The 12,012-nt window shown below is 40.0% G+C and overlaps 3 protein-coding genes across 3 annotated transcripts; all 3 read left to right on the top strand.

Annotated features, from left to right (window-relative positions):
• The first annotated feature begins 211 nt into the window (after nt 1–211).
• LOC135608145 (histone H2AX) lies at nt 212–941 on the top strand. Its single transcript, XM_065100673.1, has 2 exons — nt 212–506; nt 588–941. The coding sequence occupies exons 1-2, from the start codon at nt 309–311 to the stop codon at nt 807–809; spliced, it is 420 nt and encodes a 139-aa protein (XP_064956745.1). The 5' UTR covers nt 212–308; the 3' UTR covers nt 810–941.
• A 261-nt stretch (nt 942–1,202) lies between these two features.
• On the top strand, nt 1,203–7,441 carry LOC135608143 (uncharacterized). Its single transcript, XM_065100672.1, has 7 exons — nt 1,203–1,571; nt 3,291–3,509; nt 4,428–4,514; nt 4,616–4,762; nt 6,607–6,633; nt 6,890–6,985; nt 7,077–7,441. Exons 1-7 carry the CDS (start codon nt 1,332–1,334, stop codon nt 7,275–7,277), a joined length of 1,017 nt encoding a protein of 338 aa, XP_064956744.1. The 5' UTR covers nt 1,203–1,331; the 3' UTR covers nt 7,278–7,441.
• A 955-nt stretch (nt 7,442–8,396) lies between these two features.
• Nucleotides 8,397–11,659, top strand: LOC135585260 (nicotianamine aminotransferase 1-like). The gene is made up of 8 exons (XM_065100671.1): nt 8,397–8,554; nt 8,639–8,949; nt 9,798–10,137; nt 10,215–10,427; nt 10,504–10,563; nt 10,636–10,791; nt 10,867–10,960; nt 11,319–11,659. Exons 1-8 carry the CDS (start codon nt 8,537–8,539, stop codon nt 11,447–11,449), a joined length of 1,323 nt encoding a protein of 440 aa, XP_064956743.1. The 5' UTR covers nt 8,397–8,536; the 3' UTR covers nt 11,450–11,659.
• The last annotated feature ends 353 nt before the right edge of the window (nt 11,660–12,012 follow it).

Here is a 12,012-nt window from a genome sequence, read left to right as displayed (position 1 = left end):
ACAAATGTCGCGCTGTACCATGACTTGGCGATGCGTCGTAGAATACACGTCAGCTAGCGAACCGTCGTTTCAATCGCTCCAATGAACAATGGGGAAATCTAGGCCCTCCACGTTAGGAATCCTGGGCATCCTTATTCCAGCCAGTCATGTCAAAGATCTCCTCCAAATAACCCTACCGTTCGCAGCTCTATATATACCCAAGCCCTCACGAAGCGATCGCACCAGCGTTTTCGCACGCCTCGCCATTGATCTCGTTCGCCGTCTTTGTCCTCGTTAGGGTTTTCTAATCGATCCGAGAACTACCAGAGATGAGCTCCGCAGCGCCAGCGAAGGGCGGCCGAGGCAAGGCCAAGTCGTCGAAGTCCGTATCCCGATCGCAGAAGGCTGGCCTCCAGTTCCCTGTTGGCCGCATCGCCCGGTTCCTCAAGGCCGGCAAGTACGCCGAACGCGTCGGTGCCGGCGCCCCTGTTTACCTCGCCGCCGTCCTCGAGTACCTTGCCGCCGAGGTTGGTGATCCGGTCCCCTTTGCTATAAATGTTGTGATTTTGTCTTGTTCCTTAATATGATTTGGATTTGGCTTGTTTTAGGTTTTGGAGTTGGCTGGGAATGCGGCGAGGGATAATAAGAAGAATAGGATCGTCCCGAGGCACATACAGCTTGCTGTGAGGAATGACGAGGAGTTGAGCAAGCTTTTGGGGGCTGTCACGATTGCTAGTGGTGGTGTCTTGCCCAATATCCATCAGACCCTACTGCCCAGTAAGGCGGGGAAAGGGAAGGGTGATATTGGATCTGCGTCACAAGAGTTTTAGTTTTGTGAAGACAATATTGTGGTGTGATGGGAATATGATTTGTGGAGTGTGCTTGATGATGTAGCACCTTTTGGTATTTTGTTCAATACACTCATCGTAGTATGAGAGGGTAATTCCAAATTATTTCTTTTATATGGGATCTATTTTCCCTTGTCTTCGATCTTATGTGCCATTTAGGTCCAAAGTATCACTTTCTGTCTCCATTCAATTGAATCGTACTGGTTGACTGAATCAGTGATTCTTGTGATTACTAATTGATAAAGCCTATTTGAAGCATAAGTAAGCTTTGGTTGCTTTGTTATCATTTCAGCTGTGTGATTTCTACTTTTCACATTAATCATTTTTTGGTGGACCAGATTTGTAATTCTTGTTTAGAGTCGCTTTCAGGGTAGATATCCGTTTGGTACACTTATTTGTATCTTAGGAATATTTGTGGTGTAGAATCATGCATCTGTTTCCTCCATTGTTCTTGCCTTTTAAATTGCCTCATCCACCTTCAAAGCTATCCCAGCACTAAGGGATATGAGTATGACATTCTGTTATCATGGCCCTCTTCCTCTCAAATTAAGATTGTTAACTGTCAGAGCTGTAAATTCTCCTGAGCCAGCTGTAGATTCTATTGATTCTGGAAGCTTGCGGTTGCAGCTTTTAGAACGAGTTGATGAGGAGCTAAAGAAGGGAAATGAGAGGGGAGCTCTATCTCTTATCAATGAGACACATGGGAAGCCAGGGGGCCTTCGGTGCTTTGGAACAGCAAGACAGGTTATTTGTCTTGATATTAGTGTTCTGCAATCTGTTTCTATGTTGTGTGGATTCCTGTTGAGTGTTCTTTTCTTTTGATTTATCAGTTTTCTTCCAATGAGCACTCAACTGGACGATGTGAAAGAGGGTTTCCACTTTTTCTTGATTTATAAGTGAGTCTTTAGTTAATGTTCAATGAAATAGTAACCAAGAGGAAGAATAAGAGAGATCTTCATGATTTTAGCTGCTATCAGCTATTTACGATGATGAAGGTGATTAGAAAGTTATCAGTAGTTTACATTTCAGCTAAAACGAAATGAGAGTGATGCATTAGATGGAACACCTAAGATTATTTTTTTATGTTGGTCCTCATTCTGTGTTGCAGCTTATGTTCATTGGCCAAATTATCTTCGATTTTGAATTGGCAACTATACGCATAATATATAAGCATCTAATTTTCTGAGATAATCTATCAATGAGGTTATGTAGTTGAAGTTATTTGTTGATTGCTGAGTTTTTTCTCACTTCGATTGATTGAAATTATTTTGATGTATGGTTAGATTGTTTTTGGTGGCAGACCAATGAAAGCAGACCAATGAAAGCTAAGCCATAATGGAATTTGATGGGATGAATATATTGAAATTATGTAATCTCAGACCAATTTGGTGCATCTGTTGGATTATATACTTTTGCAGCCAGAGGTTTTGGGCAAATAGTAAGCTAAGCCAAACTGGAATTTGATGGGGTGAATATTGAAATTGTGTAGTCTCATATCAATCTGTTGCATCCATTGCATTATATAATTTCACAGCCAAAGGTTTTGGGCAAATAGTAACTCGTGGCTCTGTAGATGTGGGAATTGCTCTTGAAACCACTTCATTGTCATACCTAATGCTCGTGCAATTAAAGAGATTGGATACCACAAATTGCTTTGGGACAGTTGCAAAAAGCTCTTGCTGACATGGGATGCTTGATGCTCTGATTGTCAACTTGCATTTCATCTATTATAATATGGTGCTATTTTTTTTTATGAATGAGAGCATAAAGCTGAATGTTACATCCATTATTTGTGTTTATATGTATATAAAATACCTTCGGCGTGACTGATATGATTTCTAGCCTGTCAAACTACATTTAACTATTTGTTCATGATGAGCTTGACTGTTTTGGGAAAAGCATGAAATCAGGTGGCCTCACATCACTGATGTGAGGGACTTGTTGGAAGAGAGGGTTGAATAAGGATGACTAGACAGACCACACAGAAGATGTGCTGATATGCTCTTATCAGAGTTAAATCAGAACACTTGCTGTTTTAAAGAATTATGAAAAAATCACTCAAATTTTTAATCTTTTGAATTGTTTTTGTAAGATCGTATATATATATATATATATATATATATATATATATATATATATATTATAAATGATGTTTATATGCTATTGCTGGAAGAGCTTGGAGTTATGTTGGAGGTTAAGTGCTGGGCATGGCCAGGTATATTTTGTGTGGCAATAAATTATAGGACTCATCAGGTAAACCAAGGCAAGAGAAGTTTATGTTCTTTTGATACTTAAATAAAAATCCTTTTTAGTTAAATCCAAATGGTTCTCTTTATCTGTAAGCATTTATGTGGCTTGTTTCCCCTTTGGGTAAAATTAATGAGGTGTTTACAAGATTAGCTTGTTCCAAATCTTAATTACTCGTACCAGTTTTTTGTTGACTGTGTGGAATTTGTGATGTAGGTACCACAAAGACTCTACAGCTTGGATGAACTGAAGCTTAATGGAATTGACACTTCTTCCTTTTTATCACCAATTGATGTAACACTGGGCTCGATAGAGAGAAATCTTCAGCTTGCTGCAGTTTTAGGAGGTGTTTCTGCATGGTTTGCTCTTGGGTTTTCTCCAGCACAGATATTGTATTTTTCACTCGGTTTACTGTTCCTTTGGTCATTAGATTTGGTGAGTTAACCAATATTATTACTTATGTGGGCAGTAATACTTCTTTTTAGTGACATTGCAAGATTGATAATCATGATATTTTACTGATGTTGAACCTTGCTAAAGCTTCTTTTGCTATGGGATATACTGATTATATTCATGCATATGACATATGTGTTTTGTGTTACATAACTCTTTGGAATATTGACAAATGTTTTAACAGTTGCAACAGCAATGGTCTGTCCAAAATGGAGGTGAAAGATCTTCTTAGATTGCTTTTCTGAGTACTAGCTACTTACCAAGTTCTTTTCTTACTCATCGCTGTTCATTTGAGCGCTTGAACTCTATTTGCAGTTCAATTTTTTGTTTGTCCTTGAAAGCATTTTCGACTTCTGTAGGATGAAAAATGTTGATAGATTATCAGATGGAAACTTGGCTGCAGTCTGAGCTTTGTCTGCATGGCAATCAAAACCTTGATGTAGGCCATAATAACTGCAAAAGAGTATCTTGATTTGTAGGCATTTATCAGTCTAGCTGGTGGATCGGTGGATCTTAGTTTGGCACCATGGCTGACAATGTCATGTTGGATTAACATGTTGATCCTGCTAATATGGTACACTAGTTCACATATATGCACTTGGCATGCACTTGTATGTGTATTTGTATATATAGGCATTTATCCTAGCTTATTTTTGCATATTTTCTTTTCTATATTGTTAATCTATCTATTTGTATATGCATGTATTTTTTCAGTGTCTATATTCTTCATAGGTGCTAGTTGCCAATGATAATAGAGAATTATTCCTAAACATACATGCAGAGACTAAAGTCACTTCTTAAAAGAATGATTCTCGTAGCTTTGGGGAGATTGCTGTGGGTCTATTGTTCTCAGCAAAACAGAGTTATCCAAATCATCTCTTCTTTTTTTTGTCATTGTAGATCTATTTCAACGGAGGAGTCAGGAATTTGGTGCTTGACACCATTGGGCACAAAGTAAGTCAGAAATATCACCAGAGAGTTATTCAGGTAAAGTTTTACCATACTATTAAAGATATCAGATTTAATTGTTCTGGAGTGTTATCGAAGGTATGGTCCTAACCCTTTGAAGATGGATATATGTGATACAGCATGAAGCTGGTCATTTCTTAATAGCCTATTTGCTTGGTGTGCTTCCCAAGGGTTATACATTATCAAGCTTAGAAGCGTTAATTAAGGAAAGATCTCTCAATGTGCAAGCTGGCACTGCTTTTGTGGATTTTGAGTTTATTGAAGAAGTATGGCATTCTTTTCCTGTTTCTTTCTTAGTTTGTCTTCATTGTTATTACCTTGCTTTACATGGAAGCACTGGCATTCTTTTCCTGTTTCTTTCTTAGTTTGTCTTCATTGTTATTACCTTGCTTTACATGGAAGCACCATGCTGGCTCGTGCATTACAAACTTGATGTATTGCCCTTGTCTCTAGTTTTGTTCTTTTGAACTTAGTTTCTCACAGTTCAGTGCTAAGTTGTCTCCACAAATGTGCACCAAGGAAAGATGCTTTTGCCATCTTTGGTTGAATGTTCTTAGCTTGTTAAAATTAGCTAAGCATGGATGTGGGTCATGGACACCACTTGACCCATTATAGATATGCTGGCACAGCAAATCTATAAAAAAGACAATATAGCTGAACATGATAGTAAATCGAATAGTTATAGAATAATTTATTATATTAATCCACATGAAGATGTACTTTGTACAATTTGTATGTAATTCATGAGAAGCATAACAATCATTTATCTTAAATGATGGCCATTTACTAAAATGCTAGAAACATGTCCAGCAGCCTTATGTATATGGCATGCATGTTCTACATATAAATCATGTAGATCCATGTGTGTGTGTTGTATATGATTGTGTATCATGCTTGTCATAAATACTTTGAGTCTTGACAAGAACCTGACATGGACATAGCAAGATTTTGGATCATCCTTTATACATAGTAGATCAGACTTGGCAATTCATCTCAAGTATTACCTGGCAATGTTTCTCTTCCCATCATTACCCAGAAGCAAATATGCAACTTTTACTACATTGATATTTGTTAATGCTCATATTGATGCTGAGTAAACAATATTTGCTTTCTAGATTCTCTTGTCCTCTTTGTGCATATTTGGCATGTACTGTTGGCCTCATCCCTGATGCCTGATGTCTAGTTTTTTCAAAGAAATTCTTTCGATGCAATATGTTCTATATCCGATAGAACAGAATTCCATGGTAAAATAGTGTGATGCCGCAGAGTGGCTTTTATAAACCAATTAAGGTTCATGCAAAAACTTGACATGAATACCAACTAGGTCCCTTGAGTTTATAGAACTGTATACCCACTAGAGGCTCCCTGATATTCATATTAATCTCCACGATTAAAAGTTGCTGATTACATGATTTTGTTTGTTCAAATTCACTGGGGGCATAGGAAGTTTTACATATTTCTAACTTAATGAGTCTTCTTCTTTTTTCCATTCTTAGAAACTCAACATTTATAAGTGCTTTATCTCAAAAACTAACATGCTTCTTTGTCATCGAAACCAAGTTGTTTGGGTCCTCAATTTTGCAACAAAATTCTATAGCTGCAGTCCAACACTTATACCCTGATTGGCTGTAAGAGAACACAGTGTTTAGACTATGATCTTTACAACCATTGTGTTCACCTCCTAATGTGGTCCAGTGCTTTTTCCAAACAAGAATGGTCATGCCAATTGGCATTCGCACCAGAAAAGCTTCTGCATGAGCATGGCAACACATCCTAGAATTGCTGACATATAGTTGGGACAAATTTTGGTCTGTACATGGGCTGATACATGGTTGTGAATATGTTCTGGGCACAATGCAGAATTGTACCATGCCAGAGAGGTGTGTATGTGAAATTACCTTACCACAGTATCCAATCAATTATGATTTAGAAATATATAGTGTTTTCACCTAATGATTTGTCAAAAATGTGGTTTCTCTGACTAGCCATTTAACAAGGTGGTTGTGGGGCATGCTACTAGATGAGTCTTTAGATATGTTTATGGTTTCTACTGTTGTTTCAATTTCTTGCTTCCAACGTATTTACCCTGACTGTATTATTCTTTATGCAGATAAATACTGGAAAGGTATCAGCGAAGGTGAGACTTCAAAATTCTTTCCTTGAAACATCAGTCTCATTTTCCACTGAAACATTTTGATTTGTTGGATGCATATAGTTACTCTCTGATCATTCCTTTCCCTTTTTCCCAATTTTTTTCTTTTGTAGGTCTGCACTCCTTTTCGAAACATTAGTTTCATTTTGAAAATTTCAATTCTATCACGGTGAATTTATCAGTGCCAAAGACAGTAAATTTTTCACCGCCTTTTCTTTTGGGTTTGGAATTTTTTAAGCAGATGCTGAACAGGTTTTCATGCATAGCGCTGGCAGGAGTAGCTACAGAGTACCTCCTATTTGGGCATTCTGAAGGAGGTCTTGCTGATATCGATAAGGCCAGTCTCAAGTTCCTAACATTCTCTTTATATGCACAAATTAAGAGTTCTTTTCTTTCTCCTAACTGTTTCTTCCGATGTCTAAAAATAGTTGGATACATTACTCAAGAGCTTGGGTTTCACACAGAAGAAAGCAGATTCTCAGGTAAGATGGGCTGTGCTGAACACAATTTTACTGCTGCGCCGCCATGAAAAAGCTAGATCACTGCTAGCTGAGGCAATGTCTTTAGGGAAATCAGTTGGCTCTTGTATTGATGTAATCGAAAATTCCATTGAAGCTGCAGATGTTTGATCCAAAAATGCATACAACATACTCCTGTCACTGGATCCTCAAGGATATTAGTCCCACCTGTGTAAATGTACACACAAATACATGTAGAACTAATTTACATACACATGCAATATATGATGTATATTGAAAACTCCTCTTTCCAAGTTAATTTTGTTGTGAATCAACTATTCTCTCTGCTCATCATCATTTCAGTTGATTGCATTTATGTATGTTTTGTGATTGGCAATGCTGCATGATATCTTGATGGACAATGCTACATCATCACGAGGTGGCCCAGATTGAAACAAGGTAAGATCTCACCCCTCTTCTTGATGAACTTGACTACTCAGAATTGAGCTCAACTGTTCTTGGCGTTCTATATCAGGATAAGTTCAAAGTCTGGTTTTGGTGGTTTGGATTGTGCACGGCAAGTGCTTGACATGTTGCTTAGCTGGGTGGCTTATCCGTACACCGCAGCATGCACAGCGGAGTCCACGGCGTGTTGAGCTCGCAACCGTGCGTGCCCCATCCAACATCCAACATCATCACGAAGACGGCTTCGCTGCCCACCGACTGCGACCAAACATCGAACAGGTTGTCGTCTCTTTTGATGGTCTCGTTGACCACCCTTACTTATCCTTCTTCAGCCTTAATCTCTTCCAAAAATATTATAAATACATGAGGGCTCAAATAATTGATAAAGAATATTTTGGGTATTTTAAATTTTTATTTTTTAGAAAAATAAACAATAACTATAATGGTTTACTTCTATTTCACGAGAATGACGTATCGGAAATTTACAGCGATAAATATGTTCCTTTCAGACTTCGGAAAGAAAGATACCTAAACATCTTTTCTAAGATGTGACCTGTCAAAATAGTTATGCCGTCAAATAAATAATCCACTAATTATTATATATAATTCTTAGAAACACTATTATTCATAGTTTTGGTTGATTAAAATGCTTAGATTTTATAAAATGGATATATATATATATATATATATATATATATATATATATATATATATATATATATATATATATATATATATAGTTAGATAAATTTCTGAGGGCAAAGTTACAGGACGGTGAGCTGATCCATTGGCCCACGAAAACACTTATTTAAACACCACACGTTGCATCGCGGTGGACCAAAATTCGCGAGTCGTACTGCCAAACACATCCAAGCGTTGGAATTCATCGTATCCTTCACCAATCCCTCTTCCCTCTATCTTCCTTCTTGTCTCTCCTCCACACCCCCCCTACTCACTCCCCTCTAATGGCGCCCACATCTCAGGCATCTTCTTCTTGCCCTTCATCAGAATCTATCAAAATTCTCTCTTGCTATCTTTCTCATTGAATTCCCTCTTTGTTCCTGTAGGGTTCCGTCGTCTCCGAGAACAAGAACAATGCTGCGTGCATGCCGAATAAGCCGGCGCCGACGGCAAATGGAGCGACGGTGAAGTTCAATCCCTGTTTGTCGGAGAACAAGACGTCCATCAGGGGAGTGGTGGCGCAGCTGCTGGCGATGGTTAATCCGGAGAAGCCGCTGATATCCCTCGGGGTCGGGGACGCCTCCTCGTTCCCGTGCTTCCGGAAGGGGAAGGACTTTTCAGACTCCCTCCTCGCCGCTGTTTCTTCCTCCATGTTCGACTGCTATCCCCCCTCCTACGGCTTCCCCTTTGCCCGCAGGTTCGCATGTTCCGTTTCCTAATAATTAGCTTGTCTTCTCCGTAGTTGCTGCGTAAGTTTGAGCCCATTCGTTATCGTGAATTTGAAAGTAATCCACCGAAAAGCTCCAAGAAACCACGCAAAGGCAAACGGTCCTGCACACTAGTTTTGGTGAGCAAGGTTAGGCATCCGTTTACTTCTTGAACCCAATTCTACAAACAGATGGAGTGCATCAGCCTAGTTTGACGAGAAGCGTAGGCCTGTGTGTAGAACCCTCCTGCTTGGTTCTTATCACCAGTCATCTGATGATGGAGCAAGGAGTTGGATCTTAGCCAGTGTCCCAAACTCTTCGCAATCTTTTGTCGTCGACCTGCGTGTTCCAGCCGTCTCTCATACGTTACTGCTACTATAGTCTTATATGTCATTGAATCTAGTGTGTGGTCGAAACGCTGTGGAGAAGACGACGTGCCGAGTACAAACACAAACAGAAGTCATCGAGTTGAGGCCGTCATCGCTCCTCGGAGGACACCATCACGAGGAGTTCAACACGCCACGTATCTTCAGGGGACGAATCCATTTCTTCCCCTCCGTCCCATAATAATAATAATAATAATAATAATAATAATAATAATAATAATAATTATTATTATTATTATTATTATTATTATTAGTGTTAAATATTATTTTTAGAGATGCATATTTATTAGTTTTCCAGCAATAATAATAGATATTATTTGCGTTCTATCATTTATTAGAGATTTCCAGCAGCGAAATGAGATCTTTCATGCAACTGCTGAGTTCACGTAAGATGTAGCAGTGGAGTGATCATGGCATCTTTCCCTCTTCTTCTTCTTGGAAACGATAAGCAGGGCGGTGGCGGAATTCCTGTCGAAGGGAGTGAAGCATGGCATCCGGGAGGACAGCGTGTACCTGACGGTGGGAGGGACGCAGGCCATCCAGGTCTGCTTGACGGTGCTGGCGAGCCCCGGCAGCAACCTGCTCCTCCCTCGGCCGGGCTTCCCCCCTTACGAGACCGCCTGCGAGCTCGCCGGCGTCGAGGCCCGGTACTACGACCTGGCGCCCCGGCGTGGCTGGGAGATGGACGTGTCCCAACTCCGCTCCCTGGCCGACGCCAACACCGCCGCGCTGGTCATCATCAACCCCAACAACCCCTGCGGCGCCGTCTACTCCTCCACCCATCTCCAACAGGTGCTCCTGCGATCCATGCTTCCCCTTCCATCCTGCTGCAACTCTCACCTATTCATCGCGAGTGCTCCTCTTGGCAGATCGCCGAGACCGCCAGAGACCTAAACATCCCTATCATCGCCGACGAGATCTACGGGCACATGGTCTTCGGTGGAAGCAGATTCATCCCGATGGCCTCCTTCGCTCACCTGACTCCCGTCATCACCATCGGAGCCTTGTCGAAGCGTTGGATGCTCCCCGGTTGGCGTCTCGGATGGCTCGCCATTTGTGACCCTCATGGGCTTATAAAGCAGGTAAGGGATTCTAACGCCGGCATCTCAGGACCAGCCATGTTCACATATTGACTTCGCTCGGCTTCCATCGTGACAGGTGAAGGTGGCGACGGAGATGCTCATGAACGTTACTTCGGGACCTGCATCTGTGGTTCAGGTACCAAATGATCTCCTATCAACGATGTCTTCACATATTGAAGCATGAACGATGAATCCATCTCTCGAACAGGCAGCAGTTCCTGGAATTCTCTCTGATTCCCATGAAGAGTTCCACAGGAATGTCCTCACGGTGCTGGAATCCTCACTGGATGCCCTTTATGCCAGGATTGGTCAGATCGAAGTCCTCCAGTGCCACTCTCGACCTCAGGGTTCAATGTTCATGATGGTTGGTTCTTGTTCATCTCCTGCTTCTGCCTGTGCAATGAACAGATCCAACCATGACTGTTCCATTTGGTTGCAGGTGGAGATCAACACAACACTCGTGTTTGGCATTGAGAACGATATGGATTTTGCAAAGGAGCTGATCAGAGAAGAATCTGTGCTCGTGCTGCCAGGTAACCTTCCATTTTGGTGTACATCAAGACAGTAAATTTATATCTTACAGTGTTTGTGGTCAAACTTGATTCTCAATCCGATGTGATATGCTTCTGATTCTGAGTATCTTTTTCATCATAATTTATGCAGATGTGATATACTTTCTTAGTGACTAGAATCAAGAACTAATTGGTACAGAATATTTATCATATTATCTAGAATTTAGAATGCACAATGTTCTAAATGGAGCTCAACCCAGATATGTTAATGTCAGACGGAAGCTTCCCTTATCTCTTCTTGTTTGTTGTTCGCTGCTGCACAAGTCGAAGCTTCAGTTCGTCTTGTTCTTCTACTGACCGTGTGACTGATCTCTGCCAGGCTCTGTCATTGGATTGAAGAACTGGATCAGGATCTTCTTTGGAATTCCTGCAGATGTACTGAGGGAGGCTTGTGACAGGATCGAGTCTTTCTGCAAGAGGAGGCAGATTAAGAGCTCAAGCATTCTGTGACCACATGCTACCAAAATAACATCCACATGATATCTATCCATGTATATGTATCCATGTATATACACATATATAGGGTTGATAGATGCACTGTAATAGTAACAAGCACCAGAAAACCCCACTGCAGTAGCAATTTAAATGTAATAACATTTGTATGTAAATTTTGGAACAGGTGATAATAATGACACTTGCCATAGTAAAATGTTTATTTTAGATGATATATGTAGTATATATATAGTGTTCTTTGTACTCTACGCATGTGCTCGAATGCATAAGTATTCTATGCGTAGAGGAATACATAGAATTGAACATGGAAAAAAAACATAAAGTCAGACTAAAATAAAGAATATAAAGATTTTGTTAAAATTATCTGATTATTTTTTAAAAAATAATTATAGATTTTTTAAATAAATGAACTACTTTTATGAAATTTCTATGGCCTATTATTTTTTAGAAAAATTCCAAAAAGCCCATGAATTGGATATTTACAAATAGGTAAATCCCATCCACCTCACTCATGAATTCTATCTAACATTATGTGCACATTACGACGATTGTTATCCTGA

This window comes from Musa acuminata, chromosome BXJ2-3 (assembly GCF_036884655.1).
Source record: "Musa acuminata AAA Group cultivar baxijiao chromosome BXJ2-3, Cavendish_Baxijiao_AAA, whole genome shotgun sequence".
Lineage (NCBI taxonomy): Eukaryota > Viridiplantae > Streptophyta > Magnoliopsida > Zingiberales > Musaceae > Musa > Musa acuminata.
Note: the sequence above shows the minus strand (reverse complement) of the source record. Positions and strands in the feature narration are given on the sequence as shown.